Source organism: Colletotrichum phormii, assembly GCF_030913505.1.
Source record: "Colletotrichum phormii strain CBS 102054 chromosome Unknown BDP81scaffold_29, whole genome shotgun sequence".
Classification (NCBI taxonomy): Eukaryota; Fungi; Ascomycota; class Sordariomycetes; order Glomerellales; family Glomerellaceae; genus Colletotrichum; species Colletotrichum phormii.
Genome location: NW_026851471.1, coordinates 157,094 through 174,895, shown reverse-complemented (window position 1 = coordinate 174,895; position 17,802 = coordinate 157,094). Strand labels below are relative to the sequence as shown.

Sequence of the window (17,802 nt, the reverse complement as noted above, 5' to 3'; positions counted from 1 at the left end):
TATGAATGTTTCGTTCACCACATGTGGAAACACTCAATGATACTAAATAATGCCTCCTTTCGCTAGTCGATATCCGTAGTTCCATCTGAACGTGAATCTCACATCGATGGGTCTAACATCTGAGCCTAATGCGCCAAACTTCGGCAGCTGCAAAGTGACGTCCATTGGGGGAGACGGACTCGCAGTTTTGTTTAGCTCGACTGAGAAATCTACCTCGCTGCTCAAGTCAAGTTGTACAACTATTACCTTGGGTTGTGAAAACCTAGACCCCGCATCATAGAGAGAGAAATGATAAGCATCTTCTGGAAGTAAGGGGGAAATTTGCTGTCTCCACAGTCTACAAACTCCGACACAATATCCCCACTGGCTGACATTTGTCGGTGCCTCGGGGACGGGAGCTCCATTGGTGTGGTGAGTATCCGTACCGCGTTACTGCGTAAGCTTCATTCGGTGCGCTATGAGCAGCCGCAGCCCTGCGCAGCGTAAATCTCCCGTATGTCTACCGGATGCCCCATCCCAATGTGACGCCAGATTTACGAGCAACGCAGAGATGTACGGGTGGGCCTACGCTACAGAATTAGCCACCATGATGCAATCGGAAAACAGCAGGGTGCCTCGACTGCACTTAGCCCATTTTTTGACCGTAAACGGCTTAGCAAGCTTAGCAAAGCCCAATACTGACTCGTCTCTAGGGCCGCAGCGTGGCTCTTGCGCCCGAGTTTGAAGAGTTGTCGAGCCTCTCGGGTCACTCCAAGTCCCCGAGTCGGGGACGGACTGTGGTGACAGACAACAGCCCGCCCAGTCCGCCATCCATGCTGGTGGGAACTCGGAAAGCCAGCACGCATGCAGTGCGCTAGGAACAATCTTTCTCTCCCCTAGCTTACATATCTTATGCACCAGACTTCGGGGTTAGAGTACTCACCCGGGAGAATGCCTTCTTGTCTAGTAAGGGGTGACCTCATAGCCACAGGCCGGCCGGTAGGCGGGAGCACTGCGAACTCCGCACAATTGGTCTCGGCCGTCTCTAGAGTCACAACAAACTCAGAGCCCAGTTGGCTTGGCAGGATCACGGCTCTAGCTCGGTGGCCCCGGGAGTTGGCCATGTCCGCATGCGTATACCGTAAATCTGCTTCCACCATGGGTCTTGATATAATAAAGTCATCCGAAACCCATATTTCCCAATTCCGTTTTCAATCTCTATCGAATATTCTAAAGTGTCTGTGAGCATCTTAAACACTGTAAAATACTTTAACAGCATCTCATCATCAACAACACATTGTGTCTGCGACTAATATCAACAACCTTAATTTCAGCTCATCTGAGCTTCGCCCCTGGTCAACACATCTACAACCATGGAGGACAGAACAGCAACAAGGGGTAGCTACGGTACAACTACCTCTTCAGTCACGATACACGGAGAACAACGAACCTCATCCGAGCAGCCCACCGGTGGCTTTGCTCCCATCAACACGGGAAAGAATGGCTATTCATCCGACGAAGAATATGGAGACGTGTCCAGCCCTACGAGAGATACCCACCGCGACACGATGATGATCGACGAGGAGGACAGGAGGGAACTTCAGAGAATCGCAACAAACCTTTCACGGCATCAAAGTTTGGCGAGCAACGGCCGTCCCCTTTCGACACACATCTCTTACGGCCAAGATGATCCCGCCTTGGACCCTTCAAGCAAGTCATTCGATCTTTCAAAATGGCTTCAGGCCTTCATGCGAGCCATGCAGAACGAGGGCATCACTCTCAAGCAGGCTGGTGTCGCCTACAAGGACCTCAATGTGTCTGGTACCGGCGCTGCTTTGCAGCTGCAACAGACCGTTGGCGACTTGCTCCAAGCACCTCTCAGAATCGGCGAGCACATTAGTTTCGGAAAGAAGGAGCCCAAGAGAATCCTCAACAGCTTCGATGGCCTGCTCAAGAGCGGTGAGCTTTTGATCGTTCTTGGTCGCCCTGGTTCTGGATGCAGTACTCTCCTGAAGACGATGACTGGTGAACTCCAGGGTCTGAGTATTGGAGATGAGTCTGTCATCCACTACAACGGCATTCCGCAAAAGAAGATGATGAAGGAGTTCAAGGGAGAAACCGTTTACAACCAAGAGGTTCGTTTTCATGCACCAACACTTTGTTTGATTATAACTAACAACATTCAAACCAGGTTGACAAGCATTTTCCCCATCTTACCGTCGGTCAAACACTCGAGTTCGCCGGCGCCGTCCGCACACCATCCAACAGACCCATGGGCCTGAGTCGCGATGAAGCTCACAAGAGGGGAGCCCAGGTGGTCATGGCCGTCTGCGGTCTAAGCCACACCTACAACACAAAGGTCGGAAATGACTTCGTCCGTGGTAAGTGATTCAAACCTTTCATAACTTTGAGAGATAAAATCGACTAACTCTTCACAGGTGTGTCCGGTGGTGAAAGAAAGCGTGTCTCCATCGCTGAGATGATGCTTGCTGGCTCTCCTATGTGTGCTTGGGATAACAGCACTCGCGGCTTGGATTCCGCGACCGCTCTGAAGTTCGTTCAGTCGCTGCGCCTTGCCTCCGACTTCACCGGCAGTGCCAACGCTGTTGCCATCTACCAGGCCAGTCAGGGCATCTATGACCTCTTCGACAAGGCTGTCGTCCTTTACGAGGGTCGCCAGATCTTCTTTGGCCCTGCTGCCGCTGCCAAGTCTTACTTTGAGCGCATGGGTTGGGATTGCCCCCAGCGCCAGACCACGGGAGACTTCTTGACCTCGGTCACAAACCCCATCGAGCGCAAGGCTCGTCCGGGAATGGAGAGCCAGGTCCCCAGAACTCCCGAGGACTTCGAGGCATACTGGCGCGCATCTCCCGAGTACCAAGCTCTCCGCCAGGAGATTGAGCAGCACACTGACGAGAACCCGATTGACCCCAACGGCCATGCTCTTACTGAGCTTCGCCAGCAGAAGAACGACAGGCAGGCGAAGCACGTTCGCCCCAAGTCTCCCTACCTCATCAGCTTGGCGATGCAAGTGCGACTTACTACGAAGCGCGCTTACCAGCGGATGTGGAACGACATCTCCGCAACAGCTACAGCGGCTATTCTCAACATCATCTTGGCTCTCATCATTGGTTCGGTCTTCTACGGCACTCCTGACGCTACTTCCGGTTTCTACTCCAAGGGTTCAGTCCTGTTTCAGGCTATTCTCATGAACGCTCTCACTGCCATCTCTGAAATCAACAGTTTATACGATCAGCGGCCAATCGTCGAAAAACATGCCTCTTACGCCTTCTACCATCCATCAGCCGAAGCCATTGCCGGTATTGTCGCAGATATCCCGATCAAGTTCGTCACGGCAACCTGTTTCAACCTCATCCTGTACTTCCTCGCTGGTCTACGTCGGGAACCCGGTCAATTCTTCCTGTACTTCCTGATCACCTACATCTCCACCTTCGTCATGAGCGCCGTCTTCAGAACCATGGCAGCTATCACCAAGACCATCTCTCAGGCTATGATGTTGGCTGGTGTGCTCGTCTTGGCGCTTGTCATCTACACTGGCTTCGTCATCAGAGTTCCCCAGATGGTTGACTGGTTCGGTTGGATCCGCTTCATTAACCCCATTTTCTACGCCTTCGAGATCCTTATCGCCAACGAGTTCCACGGTCGCGAGTTCGTCTGCTCTGAGATCATTCCGGCGTACACGCCCCTGATCGGCGACTCTTGGATCTGCTCAGCTGTCGGTTCTGTCGCTGGTCAGCGCACTGTCAGTGGTGATGCTTTCATCGAGACCAACTACCAGTACTACTACTCTCACGTCTGGCGCAACTTCGGCATCCTCCTGGCTTTCCTCTTGTTCTTCATGATCCTCTACTTCGTCGCTACCGAGCTCAACTCCTCCACTACCAGCGCCGCTGAGGTCCTTGTCTTCCAGCGCGGCCGTGTCCCTGCTCATCTTCAGGATGGCTTCAACCGCAGCGTCACCAACGAGGAGATGGCCGTCAAGGATCAGGAGGCTGAGCCTAACGTTAACTCTATCCCGCCCCAGAAGGATATCTTCACTTGGAAAGACATTGTCTACGATATTGAGATCAAGGGTGAGCCTCGCCGTCTGCTTGACCACGTCGATGGCTGGGTGAAGCCTGGAACCCTCACTGCCCTTATGGGTGTCTCCGGCGCCGGAAAGACGACTCTTCTCGATGTCTTGGCTCAGCGAACTACCATGGGTGTCATCACTGGCGACATGTTCGTCAACGGCAAGCCTCTTGACGCCAGTTTCCAACGCAAGACTGGCTACGTTCAGCAGCAGGGTAAGCAACTTCTCTTTCCTGGCAGTATCTATTCACTCAACTGACCTTATTCAGATCTTCATTTGGCTACCGCTACCGTCCGCGAGAGCTTGCGCTTCAGCGCCATGCTCCGCCAGCCCAAGACTGTGTCCAAGGAAGAGAAGTTCGCTTTCGTCGAGGAGGTTATCGATATGCTCAACATGCGGGACTTTGCCGATGCTGTCGTTGGTGTACCCGGCGAGGGCTTGAACGTCGAACAGCGCAAGCTTCTTACCATCGGCGTCGAATTGGCAGCCAAGCCCAAGCTTCTTCTCTTCCTTGATGAGCCTACCAGTGGTCTCGACTCCCAGAGCTCCTGGGCCATTTGCGCTTTCCTCCGCAAGCTGGCTGATTCCGGCCAAGCTGTTCTCTGCACCGTCCATCAGCCCAGCGCTATCCTCTTCCAGCAGTTCGACCGCCTTCTCTTCCTCGCTCGCGGCGGTAAGACCGTCTACTTTGGCGATATCGGCGACAACTCCCGCACCCTTCTCAACTACTTCGAGGGCAACTGTGCTCGCAGATGTGGCGATGAGGAGAACCCCGCTGAGTACATGCTCGAGATTGTCAACAACGGTACCAACTCCAGGGGTGAAGACTGGCACAGCGTCTGGAAGTCTAGCAGCGAACGCCGTGTTGTCGAAGCTGAGATCGAGAGAATCCACCTCGAGAAGCAGCACGAGGAGGTCGCAGGAAGCGAAGATGCTGGTGCCCACTCTGAGTTCGCCATGCCCTTCAGCACTCAGCTGATGGAGGTCACCGGTCGTGTCTTCCAGCAGTACTGGCGCATGCCCAACTATGTCTTCGCCAAGTTCTTCCTCGGTATTTGCGCAGGTCTCTTCATCGGTTTCTCCTTCTGGAAGGCCGATGGCACAATGGCCGGCATGCAAAACGTTGTCTTCGCTGTCTTCATGGTCATCACCATCTTCTCCACCATTGTCCAGCAGATCCAGCCTCACTTCGTCACACAGCGTGCCCTCTACGAGGTTCGTGAACGCCCCAGCAAGGCTTACTCCTGGAAGGCTTTCATGTTCGCCAACATCATTGTCGAAATCCCCTACCAAATCGTCACGGGTATCCTCATCTGGGCTTGCTTCTACTACCCCATCATCGGCATTCAGGGCTCCGTTCGCCAGGTCTTGGTCATGCTGTACGCCATCCAGCTTCTGATTTACGCGTCCTCCTTCGCGCACATGACCATCGCCGCCTTCCCCGATGCCCAGACCGCCTCAGGTGTCGTCACTCTCCTGGTCCTCATGAGCTTGACCTTCTGCGGTGTCTTGCAGTCCCCTACTGCTCTCCCCGGCTTCTGGGTCTTCATGTACCGCGTGTCCCCCTTCACATACTGGGTTGCCGGTATCGTCGGTACCGAGCTGTCCGGCCGACTCGTCACTTGCTCCGCCACCGAGACCTCCATCTTCAACCCGCCTGCCAACCAGACGTGCGGCCAGTACCTGGCAGACTACCTCAAGCTCGCTCCCGGCCAGCTCCAGAACCCCGATGCCACTGAGGCTTGCAGGTACTGCTCTTACAGCAATGCCGACCAGTACTTGGCCGGCAGCAAAATCTTCTACGATGAGCGCTGGCGCAACTTTGGCATCGTCTGGGCTTTCATCTTCTTCAACATATTCATTGCTGTTATTTCTTACTACCTCGTCCGTGTCAAGAAGTGGAACTCCGGCTCGTCAAAGCCTAAGAAGGAGTCCAAGGGAAAGGAGACGGCGGCCCAATAAGTTGATGGCCTCAACTATTACAGTTTCATGTTTCATGGGAAAATATCAATATCTTAATTATGTCATATTTTATATAGCGAGCGTTGTTTTGGATATCCTCAGAGAAAATAGTAGATTCATAGATTCAATATTTCAAGCTTCGAGTTCACAAATTGCTCCATTCCGTGATACCAAGCAATCTCCCCGCAACAAAGGGGCCTTGAGACATTATTTGCGGGGCTGTAGCGCTTGCGGCTGCTGCCAGATTGTAAATACCGGTCCTCAAGAGGATCAAGAACTCTCACCTGGCCTTCGTTGCTTTACAGAGCGATACCAATAGAGACGACAAAGTAAACCTCCGATAGTTATTCCAAGATGTCTTTCTCTACCGGCGGTGTTCCGCCACCCCCACCGCCGCCGCTTGTCCAGAGGGCCCCCACCCCACCTCCGGTCCCAACGCCGCCAACCGTACCCTCGAAAGGACCTCCTGGAGCCTTTTTGGTTAGACTTGATGATCTATAATGGCTCACCTTTCAAAGACCACTGGGCGTATTTTGTCCGCTCTCACACTGAGGATGACATCGGTGTCAAGATTCACGCGACCGGCGACGTTCGTAATGGCTTCAAATTCGAGGTCAAACGCAGTCATGACTTCGCAAATACTTCCGACATTCGTACCAAAAGGGTTCCACTTCAATGGGTTGATGCCAAGCACTTTGACGAAGGCGCGATGCTCAACTGGGGAGTGGAAAAGATCGTTAAGAGGCCTGTCTGCGGTTTCGAGGCCAGTGCATACCAGGCGAAGGCTCCGGGAAAGACTTTGAACGCGGCCGACGATAAGGTGAGGCTTTTACTTGACTTCTCTAAACGACTGTGATTCCTCTGCATAGACCGCCTCGTCATTGTATGATTGCCCTTCAGGCAGGTCACCCGAGGTGCCTTTTTGCGAACATTTCGATTATTCCTGCCATGCCTTCAGAATGCTTTACTAACAGAGATGACAAGGATGCGTCTGGCAAAAAGGTCACCCTCGAGGACTGCCAGACATGGTTGGTTGAGGCAGCGGGCTACCTTGTTTAAGATCGCATGTTCGGTCCCGAAGTTGCTGCTTACCTGCACGCGATTGAACAATAATGTCCTGGGCTATCTCTCAAGGTTCCCAAAATCATCAATCTACAAACTACCGGCCTTCAAATGAATGACTCAGGCAAGACTTCATATGTGGGAAACAAGGTCGGACTTAGGTTTACAGAGCAGTCCGCTTAAGTCCATGTCAGCTTGAAGACCGGGGTTTACATATGATAATAGTCCACGGACTTTCTCGTTTTCGCAACGTCACTAAATGGAATTTGAAAGCAAAGGTACTCGATTGCGTGGATTGGGGCTTTTTTGTTCAACCCAAATGTACCTGTAGTATAGGTAGTCATATATAGGTTCTAGTACTCTCTCCCTGGGAGAAACTCTGAATGAACCTCACTCGATTTTCATGCCCATTTGATCCCAAAACTTAGACTCAAGTTCCATTGCCGATACTACAATGAAAGCCTTGACCTTGATACCAAAGGATCACTCCGTTTTTGTACAAGATATTCCGACTCCGCAGCCAGGTCCAAGAGAAACCCTCGTCCGTGTGAGAGCAGTTGCGCTTAATCATGTGGACGCCCTCTACACATACAATCCAATTGCGGCGCAGGAGTATCGTGTGATCGGTAGCGACTTCGCTGGAGAGGTCGCCAGTATTGGCAAAGACATCCAAAACATCGATGACCCTCGCCTCAAGGTCGGAGCTCATGTAGCCGGATTCGTTCAAGGCGGTTAGTAAAGCAATGCATAATTCTCAGTCAGATGAGCGAGGTGCTAAGTATGGATATATGTAGCGTGTTCGGTTAACTGCCGCCCAGGAGCCTTGGCTGAATATCTCGTCATCGATCATGACCTCACATGGAATATTCCCAGCGAAATGCCATCCCAAGAGGCAGTCACTATCAGTCTGTGTGGACTTACAGCCGCTCAGGGTGTCTTTCGCCGACTTGAACTCCCGGGGCCATTTACCGAATCCCAGAATTTCAACCACCTCAAACTCGCCGACGGGGAGCCCGTGAACGTGTTCGTCTACGGTGCAACAACATCACTAGGCCTATTTGCCGCACAGCTCGTGCGCCTGGCTGAGAGAACTTCGGGGACGAGGATCCGTCTCATCGGTGCCGCCAGCAGGGCAAAGCATGACATGCTGCGCCAAGCACCTTACTCATACGACGAGTTAGTTGACTACAGAGACTCTGACTGACAAACAAAGGTACTTCAGGTCTGTGGTGCAACTGGCGGGGTCCACTACGGCGTAGACACGGTCTCGCAGTCTCCGTCCGTCGAACGTGTGCATGATACGTTGGTCGCCGAGGGGAAGTTGGCAGTGTTCCGGGCACCCGCTCTCGCAGGGTTCGATCCATTGAAGCTCAGGATCAAGCCGGTCACCGGTGCGGTCTGGGAGGGTCTTGGTGTAGAGATCCAATATCAAGGTGAGCGGTCACAGTCAAGTTGTCCTTTGAAATGGGAAGGTTCCTCTACTGACCATTTTGTACAGGCGTCACATTCCCAGCCAATCCTGAAGCCCGTGAGTTTGCAACACGGTTTTACGACTATCTCGGATCCGAAGCCTCTTTGGGAAAAGTCAAGTTGCAGGCAAACCCGGTGCGTCTGATGCCAGGAGGACTTGAGAACATCGGGGCGGAAGGCATCCCACTCTTTGGATCGAAGCAAGTCAACGACCCGTCGAAAGACCACATGCGCCCCATCAGTGGAGAGAAGATTGTCTATAATACTGTTTCTTAGGTGCCCTGCATAAGCAATTTTGATAGCCATGCGATGTCGGCGGCTTTCGGGTCGATTCCCATGCGGACACTGAACTTGATCTAAACTTGAAATGTAAACCTGATTGACTAAGTCGCGTGACTATTGTACACTCTACTCTATGGGTATGAACATCTAATTGTGCTTGTAATATTTACTGAGAAATGTGGAAGAAGAGCGACATGTTACCAAGTCGTTCTAAGAACATGAAGCAAGTACCTCTCTACGAGCTCTCGGCAATGAGATCCGCTGCTCTCTCGGCAACAGCGTACAAGGTGCTGACAAGGTGACCGCACACCTGGAAGGGCAAGACGGAGGCGTCGACAACGCGGACGTTGGCGGTGCCGTAGACCTTGAGGCTGGCGTCGACGACACCACCCTTCTCGCGGGGCATCATGGCAGCGGTGCCGACGGGGTGGAAGTTGGAACGGTAGTTGCCCTTGATGTAGCTCTCCCAACCCTCGATATCATCCGCATCAGCAGCGACGACGTCCGTACCGGGACGGATCTCGGTTCCAGTGTAGGTAGAGAAGGGCGCGGTGCTGTAGAGCTTGCGGATGTACTTTGCGATCTCGACCTGTTCGAGCAGATCCCAGTCCAGCATGAAGTAGTTGGGGTTGATGACGGCGCGGGAGGTGGAGTTGCCGCCAATGTGAACGCTGCCGCGGGCGAAGGGGAGGAGGCCCCAGTACTCGCTGCTCCAGGATCCGGAGCCGGCGTTGACGAGGACCTCGGCGATGGGGATCTGGGACTCGAAGATGAGAGACCACTGCAGCTGGAAGAACTCCAAGAGGTCCGAGGCGCGGGTGGCGTTGCCGTTGACGGAGGCGACCTTTGCGGCGTAGGCGGGGAGGGCCTCCTTAATCTGGGCGGCGACCTCCTCGGCGTTGTCGAAGACGTGGGCGACGGAGGGGTAGGCGACGGTGGTGAGGGTGCCGTCGATGCTCATGTTCTTCATGTCGAAGGAGAGGCCGTTGTTCATCTGGTCCTGGAGGTTCTCGCCGACGGTGGGGAGGTCGACGACGGTGTTGATGCCGTGCTGCTTGAGAACGTTGGCGCTGCCGATACCAGAGAGTTCGAGGATCAGAGGGGAAACGAGGGCACCGGCGGAGAGGATGACCTCCTTGTTGGCCTTGACGACGCTGCTGGAGCCATCGGCGGAAACGATCTCGACGCCGTCGGCGGTAGGGAGGGTAGCGTTCTTCCAGGTGAGCTTCTGTGCGCTCGTGTTCAGAAGAACCTTGAGGTTGGTGCGGTTCTGGTAGGGGTAGTAGTAGGCGCGGGCGGCATCCTCGCGGACGGCGTTGGCCTGGTCGACGGTGCGGGGGAAGACGGAGAAGCCAACCATGTTTCCGCCGTTGACGTCCTCATTCCAGGGGAGACCGAGGTTCTGGAAGGTCGAGTTTAGGACGGCGGGCATGGTTCCGTTGGTCTGGCCGAAGGTCCAGCCGGTCAGGAGGGGCCCGTCTTCGCCGTGGACGTCGGCCTCATACTCGAGACGGCCGGCGACCTGGCGCGCGGGCTCTGGGGTCTGGAAGTGTTCGCTCTTGAGGTAATAGGGGAAGAGAGCGTCCCAGTTCCAGCCCTCGTTTCCGAGTTGCTCCCAAGCGTCGATCTGAGAGGCTTCGACGCGGGTGTAGGCCAGTCCTTGATGTTGTTAGCATCTGAGTCCAGCCTTCTTAATCGATGATCACCACGAACCGTTGATAGTGCTGGTTCCTCCCAAAGCCTTGGCAGCACGCATGGTCTGGACCGATCCACCACCGAAGGCCTGCTTGGTCGTCTGGTAGGCGAAGTCGATGTCGGTGCCAAAGGCAAGACCGTATCCGTTAGGGTTGGTGACGTTGACATTGTCAAAGACTGAGCCGCCGGCCTCGATGATCAGGACTGATACGGCAGGGTTTTCTGACAGACGGTTGGCAACGGCCAGACCGCTAGTACCGCCTCCGACAACGATGTAGTCGTAGCCATTGCTGGACGCGTTGTTGCAGCGGACGGCCAAGGCCGCGGCTCCAGAGAGGAGGGTAGATGTGGTGAGGAAGCTCCGCATGGTTGTCTGTATACTGCCAAGGTCTGGAATGAGTGCACGTGCGGCAAGAGAATGTATACAAGTCCACTGGGATGGTGATCAAACGATAGCTTCGAAGGCGAAGGCTTGTGTTTATATCAACGAACACTGAAAAGAAAATTCAACAACATCGCAGTCAAATCCAAGCTCTTCAAATCCCTCAATCACGTCACCCGCGCGGATCCAAACAGCTACCATCACCGTCAAACCGGATTTTGCAGTAACGCTCCGAGGGCTAACCGAAGAGCTGTATCCTCCCTCCTATTTCGTCAGTGCAATCCATACGGGCCAACTTACTCAAGACTCGGGAGGACGGAGTACAGCGCAGCCGCAGAAGCCGAGTTATAATTGGGGCCCAGCGGTTCTGGACGCCATTGGTCGTCAACAACCGCTGAGAGCAATGAGGGCATATCTGATCGGACCGATCCACCGGTAGTTGGCGGCGCGAGATGCTTATCAACCATCAGAAAGCCCAACGTTCCTGGGATCTGGAACCCGTCGCTGCAGAAATATCTGCGTAGATCGGCGGGACCCTACAGGGGCTCCTACTCATGGCTTGCCAGCATAGCCCGCTAAGGCCAATGAGGGCTGAGGACAGAAGAGAGTGCCCGACAGGGTGGCGGACGTTGAATCATGCTCCCGCGACGAATTTGGCAGCTGTCGTCCAAAGTTGAGGACGAGAACCATGGAAAGCTTTGGCACACGTCATGCCCGGAAACGATTGCAACCTTGCGCAAAGGTGGCCTTTCAATGCAACTAAGTGCTATTCTAGACGCCGGCTCGGTAGATCTCAAAGGTTACGCGGTGCACTATGACGGCTAAATTTCAAGCTCAAGTGCCAAGCGCACTCGCCAAGTAGAAAAGATCTGGCATATGTGGACCTCACCAACATTCTAGATGCTCAATCTGATGAAGTAACGGGTTTACGGAAATACACATACAGAAGGTGGGCATGGATCTCAAAAAACAAACAACAAACGGGTCTATGCTACCGCTTTCTAAGCAATCAAGGGAATTAAGGGAACCTGTGCCCCATGTGTGTCATGCTTGCATTCTGAGTTGGCGAAAGAACAAAGGGCCGAAAACAACTTTTTGAGGTGGGTTTCTCGACTGGGTCTGGATGACTTGCCGCTTAAGTAAGAGAACAATAAGCATCGGATGCTCCACTGACAACGAGAAAGAACGAACCCTTGTCCAAACAACAAAGGAAACTTTTAGCAGTGAACTTGAGACGAACATGCCTGGGTTATACCGCTGGTAGTAAGCTCGGTAGATCTGGTTGGCACGATAACTCGCAGAATCCTCCTTTTCCAAGCGATGTCGGATTCCTAGTTCGGGATGAATACATAAACTTGGGGCCATGCCCCTGTTGTTCTTAACTCCGAGATGACACTCGTTCACTCATTGCTTTTCTATCTTATTGAGTACTGTACACACCATTTCTGATTTCCAGCTCTATTCCGTTATAGACTTTTTTATCTGATGAAAGAAGGGAATTCGAGGTTAGGCAATTTGGAATGTGCAGTGCTTTTCCCGTCCACCACTTGGTGAGGTATGGTTTCTATGTCTCATGTGTGACCTCATATCTCTTGCGACACACAGGCAACTAGCAAGAGCCCCTTGTTGATCGCGTCTACAAAATGCCTGGCAGTTAAATCCAAGTGGCACGCCGTCCCGAGATTGGCAGTCTGCATTATCTTTGGTGAGTAAAACTTGTAGACAGGAGGGATCTATCGTTATATTAGCCCTCTCTAGTCTAAAGTGGGCATTCCCAGTACTCGCAATGGAACATTGGCTCCTCAATCCCGTTCGTCACATTCCTAACTGCAACAGATCCGAGTAGCCGAAGCGAAAAAATACCATGGACTTTATAAAGTAACTCTTGTGAAGTTACAAGGCTCTAGTTTAGAGGTAGAAAGGTTTGAAAATTGGTTAATTTGCGTGAAGACTCGAATCAATTCAACTAATTCCGAATTGCGATCTGATAGCGGATGAAAAACCAATCAAGTTGTTGAAACCGTATTTTTCCTGTTTCAAGGCTGTCTCGAGGAGTTCAGAGTTGCTACGCAATCAACTACGGATCAAGGTCAAGGATGGAGATGCCCAAGCCAGACCAATGGAGACGACGTTGAGTCAGCGTGAGTGTGATTCTCAAAATATCTCACTCCGACCTTTTTGTGTATTCCTGTAGAGAACAAGATGGTCATGGGAGTAACTAGTTACGAAGGGAAGACAATCTTCTTGATGTCCGTGTTCCAGTAGCTGAAGGTCGCACGGTACCCATCTGATTTATCAGAAACCGCAAAATCCGTAGTTTTCTCCTAAACCCGAACTCGACGCGAGCAAAGATAGTGGTAGATCGTGACCGTTATCCTCCACAAGACAGTATGCCTATGGTCGAGCATCACCGCCAGCAAAGCTGACTTGCATCAAATTGACCAATTTCAAGAGTCAAGACTCAAATGAATGCTTGCCTTTGCTGCAAAGAACCACCTGATGTGCCAGTAGCTCAAACCTTATTCACAACCTCAAACTTACACAGCTTCCTTACAGATTCGGCCCGAAAACCCCAGCCTTTCCCCAAGCTTTAACCCAGCAACCTCTACTTCCTCGACGCAACCCTCTCGGCCAACTTATCAAACTCCCCCTTCTCCATAACCGCCCCCTGCCCCTTGGACTTGCCCGTCATATGAACAAGATACCCCCCAACACCAAGTCCCACAGCAGCAATAGCAACCAACGTCGGCCTAATCCACCCAACGTACGTTAACAACGGGCCCACGGGCATGACCAAGGCACAATAACAAGGATCCCTTTGAGAATCTTGTCACTCGGGGTAAGACGGAGATAGATAAACTCACCAGCTCTGCGAGGCGCCGCTGGTAGACGGCACAGGTTCCTGCCCGCCGGGCCCACCGAGGTCGCCCTCCTTGGGGTTATGCGTGCTCCACCGGACCTGGACCCGGCGCGCCGCTGCGAAGGGTGCCGTCGTGGCTCCGAGTCCGGAGACGGGTCGCGAGGTGGCGAGGCGGCGGAGGGGGAGGGATCTTGCGGGGATCATTTTGGCGTTACTTATGAGGGCGGATATACGGGCTTTTCTTCTTGTAAAACCTCTCTGATCGACGATGGAATCCTTTACAAAGCTCGTGTGTCGTGAATGAGGTTCAATGTTGCGAGTCAAAAGGCCTAGACCACGAAGTGAAGTTGAAGTTTGGAGGCTGTCCTGTAATTGGATGGTGACGACACCAAGACGCTTGAGAGAATCCGGGGAAAGGCGTGCGCCCGCGGCAGGTGCGTCATAGGTGCATCATTTCTCCCTTTCCTTCCCCCCAAAGATTCAGCAGTCACTCATTGATTGGAGGATTTCGCAAAGAACATGCGTGGAAGCTTTCCAGAACAATTCGATTCACTGGCCGGGGAAAATGAAGAGAATATCCCGGCTTGTTATCGGAGTTCTTTCTGTCGACACCGATCACTACCTAGGTTCCAGTCCTCACTTCTGGGCGCTCTACGATTAGATACATCACCTTCCATCGTAATTGCTTCAAGCTTGCGAAAAGTAGAACGCAACATTGTTCCAGAGTATGAACCGGAAAGAGTTTGAAATGACGAGACAATTGATGCCGTAGACATGTGAGCGAACCCCCATGCCAGCTATCCGGGTCGAAAATCAACAGACATCAACAGCACTAACACGCTACCTAATTCCACGGCGCAATAACCTACCGACCGGTATCCCCAAGCACTTCTCCAACACCATCTCTCATCAACAAGAACAGCCAGCCAAGCAAATGCAACAAGAAAGTACAGATACAACACTTGAATCCACCGAATTCTAATTCCATTAAACAAGACTACAGTACCCACAAACCAAACCAACATACATCCCGTAAATCGGAACCAACATACCAGCCCCGGCCCACCATACAGCGCAACGTCCGACCGAGCTCACCCCCGTCTTCCGAAGCACCCATCGTATTCCCGAACAGCAGTCCCTATCACACCTCGCACTCGCGCGAGACGGCGCGGAGACCACGTCCCTCGGAGATGGCGAGGCATGATCCCGTGATGAAGAGATAGACAATCGTCCACGATACGGATGCGGTGAGGAGTAGAAACAAGCACGTCGCGAATTGCAAGAGGCCCTGGCTCCGATTCCCACTTTTTGGTATCGCTGGCGTGGGGGTCACCCATCAGTGGCCGAGTCAAAGTCAAAGGTAACTCCCCTGATTTCGGCCGAGGCCGTACTTACAGCGCTGCAGCTAGGCCTCCTCCGATAGGCCACTCCCCCTGAGGGACCTTGTACAACAACGTCGCATCCCGTCTTGAGGCTCTCACCAACACCCTCACAGCTCACTCTGTGTTGGACGCTTCAATGCAATTGGAATGAGCTGACAACCGGAATTATAAATATATGGAGGATATGGTATCATTATCATTAATCCACCATAGAGGTAGGAACTGAGAGGTGTGGTGTCATCGATTTATCTATCGGTTGGTATCAAAGAAAATCAAAAGCTAACGCCCCGTCGCGATCGTGCCCTTTTTTGAAATCAAACCCAGAAACAAAAGCCAAAGGCCCTCCCCAATGCCATGCTGCTGAAAGAACCATCATGTTCCCTTATGTGAGTCTCAATGTGCCGTGAATCCCCTCATCCCCTCTCTCCTCTATCCGCGGCATCCGCCCCTAATACTCGCCGGCCCCCAAGTCCGGCCAACTGGCGGACCTTAGCGAAGGTGCGCATGGCGATTCCCAGTATAGACCTGATAAAGGTGCCCGTAGTAGTACCCATCCCGCTTTCTCTGACCATACGTCAGAGAACCCTTGACCATGATCCCAACAATGTACTGGCGAGTAACGCCGTGCGGGGAGTTCTAGGCCCACGCCGGCATGGTCCAGTACTTTGTCTTCGGGACGACTCTGACCTCAGGCGGAGACCACTGGTTGGTAAATGCAGACGAAGCCAAAGACGCAGCCGTAGATGTAGACGCAGACTGAGATGAAGAGCCAGAGGCGGTGTCGACATTGGTGTTGTTGTTGGCATCAGCCCTGGCAACGGCAGCAGCGAAAGCACTGTCATCTCGCTCCAAAGCCTGGTCAATGGCGTCCAAAACCCAAGTCTTGATCTCATTGAGCGCCCGGCGCTTCTGCGTCTGCTCGCGGTGCTTGCTGCCAGACTCGCCCAAAGGCAGCTCGTTGTAGATCTTGAAGCTGACGAGGAGGGTGAACGTCTTGAGGTTGGGGAACTGGCGGAGGAGACGGACGCCCTCGTTGCAGTGGCTCTGCACCCAGCAGGGGCGAAGGCCCCATTCCATGGCCAGGTGGCGGAGGTTGGCGAAGCAGTGGGCAGAGGGCATGATTGATTGAGACGGGCCTGTGAATGTGTTAGTCTTTTGAGATTTTCCTCTTTGTTTGGATGGTGCAAAAAGCAAGGTAAAGAAAGTACTTAGTTGAGTGAAAGGGTAAACTGAATGAGACTGACCTCTGTACATGAACAGCGTATCATCGCGATAATTCATATACACGCCCTTGCCCTGTGCCCGGTGTCCTGGCGAGAGATACAGCATCTCAAACTGCTCATCTCTCAAACCACGTGGGTTCTCAGGGTCGTAGAACATCTCAGTGCGAGATTCCTGGCAGACCTGCAGAAGCGCAGGGACAGGGCGCTGGAGACCATAGGATAAGGTGAAGTTGTTGGGCATGCGCTCGGCGACGGCGGGCTTGGGTGCTGCGAGACGCCATATCTTGAGGCGGATTTCGGCGGGGAGGTCCTTGAAGAGGTGGAATGTGGGTGGCTTGATTTCCTCTGAGAGATCTAGATTCGCCAGGTCTGCGAGGAGGGATTCGGGCTCTGGTAAGATGTGTAACTTGCCGAGAGGTAGATACGGGTGAGCCATGCCTTTGCATTCGACTATGTTGTCCATGATGGAGGTGTACCGAAGCTGCCAAGGCGTATGGTCTGTGAAGGGTAGAATGGTAAAGCTCCGTTCGGTGGTGAAGGGGAAAAAGAGTCGGAAAGATTCAGAGAAGGTGAAGATATAAAAAAAGGTAGGTAAGGAAAGAAGTCGTCCGATTGAGGTGCGGCAACTTTTCAAGGGGAAGGAGAGGACTGGGCGGTGGTGGTATCACTTTCCGTTTCCTCAGGCCTTTGGTTGTTAGAGCCGAAGGAGGCAACGGGCGAGCGTTGCAGGCCGAGCCTCAGGTCGAGGTGGGATGGGAAATGGAAGCTGCGGCAGGGGCGCGGGAAGGTGCAGAGGGAAAGAAACGACGCGGGTACGGATATTGGATCCGTAATCTAGAACCACTTGGCAGGTCGAGGTCGAGATGGGGTGGGAGGTCTGGGTGAATGATACTCGAGGGTGGGATATTCGTAGCTGTGTATTCGGATAAGGTGCCCGTAGAATAAGGTAGTACCAGACCAAAGGCGGTGACTATTCGAGGAATCTGGGCTGATGATGCCACTCAACCTTTAAAAAGCAGGGGTGAGTGAAAGGAGAATTGTTTCGTGTCGTGCAGATAAGGCGAGTCGAGCAATCTTGGTCAAGAGAGACTGCCAGATCTCAAATCTCAGTGTAAGAGAATTCAGATTTCTGGGCGAATATGAACCGGAACGGGCCCAGCGGTGACTGCCTTACACCGATGACCGCACGCCGTACCTTCCCTTCAGAGTGAGAGAAAATTTCAGGAAATGGACCGCGAAAAGTGGCGGATAGCAAGTAATCGTTTCCTGCATGAATCAACGTTGGCTACTATTACCACCGAGACTAAGACCCTGAGGCGAATGAGAAGCTACTACGACAAGACGCCGAAGAACAATGACTACGAATGAAAATTTCTCGGGTTGGTTGGAGTGCAAAACCTGGTCGCTGGCCA

The 17,802-nt window shown here is 52.9% G+C and overlaps 6 protein-coding genes across 6 annotated transcripts; 3 read left to right on the top strand and 3 right to left on the bottom strand.

Annotated features, from left to right (window-relative positions):
* Positions 1 to 1,352: 1,352 nt before the first annotated feature.
* On the top strand, positions 1,353 to 6,034 carry BDP81DRAFT_399394 (ABC-2 type transporter; the record flags this gene model as incomplete). The annotated part of the gene is made up of 4 exons (XM_060588570.1): positions 1,353 to 2,114; positions 2,171 to 2,360; positions 2,418 to 4,286; positions 4,341 to 6,034. 4 exons carry the CDS (start codon positions 1,353 to 1,355, stop codon positions 6,032 to 6,034), a joined length of 4,515 nt encoding a protein of 1,504 aa, XP_060439369.1.
* Positions 6,035 to 6,398: 364 nt separating this feature from the next.
* Positions 6,399 to 7,093, top strand: BDP81DRAFT_475659 (uncharacterized protein; the record flags this gene model as incomplete). The annotated part of the gene is made up of 2 exons (XM_060594743.1): positions 6,399 to 6,854; positions 6,935 to 7,093. The coding sequence occupies exons 1-2, from the start codon at positions 6,525 to 6,527 to the stop codon at positions 7,091 to 7,093; spliced, it is 489 nt and encodes a 162-aa protein (XP_060439368.1). The 5' UTR covers positions 6,399 to 6,524.
* Positions 7,094 to 7,550: 457 nt separating this feature from the next.
* On the top strand, positions 7,551 to 8,842 carry BDP81DRAFT_465320 (chaperonin 10-like protein; the record flags this gene model as incomplete). Its single annotated transcript, XM_060594268.1, has 4 exons — positions 7,551 to 7,827; positions 7,891 to 8,276; positions 8,310 to 8,529; positions 8,595 to 8,842. 4 exons carry the CDS (start codon positions 7,551 to 7,553, stop codon positions 8,840 to 8,842), a joined length of 1,131 nt encoding a protein of 376 aa, XP_060439367.1.
* A 35-nt stretch (positions 8,843 to 8,877) lies between these two features.
* BDP81DRAFT_384508 (GMC oxidoreductase) lies at positions 8,878 to 11,051 on the bottom strand. The gene is made up of 2 exons (XM_060586954.1): positions 10,562 to 11,051; positions 8,878 to 10,507 (listed from the first exon to the last, which is right to left on the bottom strand). Exons 1-2 carry the CDS (start codon positions 10,908 to 10,910, stop codon positions 9,084 to 9,086), a joined length of 1,773 nt encoding a protein of 590 aa, XP_060439366.1. The 5' UTR covers positions 10,911 to 11,051; the 3' UTR covers positions 8,878 to 9,083.
* Positions 11,052 to 13,530: 2,479 nt separating this feature from the next.
* BDP81DRAFT_399390 (uncharacterized protein) lies at positions 13,531 to 13,989 on the bottom strand (the record flags this gene model as incomplete). The annotated part of the gene is made up of 2 exons (XM_060588569.1): positions 13,531 to 13,675; positions 13,790 to 13,989. 2 exons carry the CDS (start codon positions 13,987 to 13,989, stop codon positions 13,531 to 13,533), a joined length of 345 nt encoding a protein of 114 aa, XP_060439365.1.
* A 1,814-nt stretch (positions 13,990 to 15,803) lies between these two features.
* Positions 15,804 to 16,853, bottom strand: BDP81DRAFT_454487 (uncharacterized protein; the record flags this gene model as incomplete). Its single annotated transcript, XM_060592954.1, has 2 exons — positions 15,804 to 16,303; positions 16,412 to 16,853. 2 exons carry the CDS (start codon positions 16,851 to 16,853, stop codon positions 15,804 to 15,806), a joined length of 942 nt encoding a protein of 313 aa, XP_060439364.1.
* Positions 16,854 to 17,802: the final 949 nt, after the last annotated feature.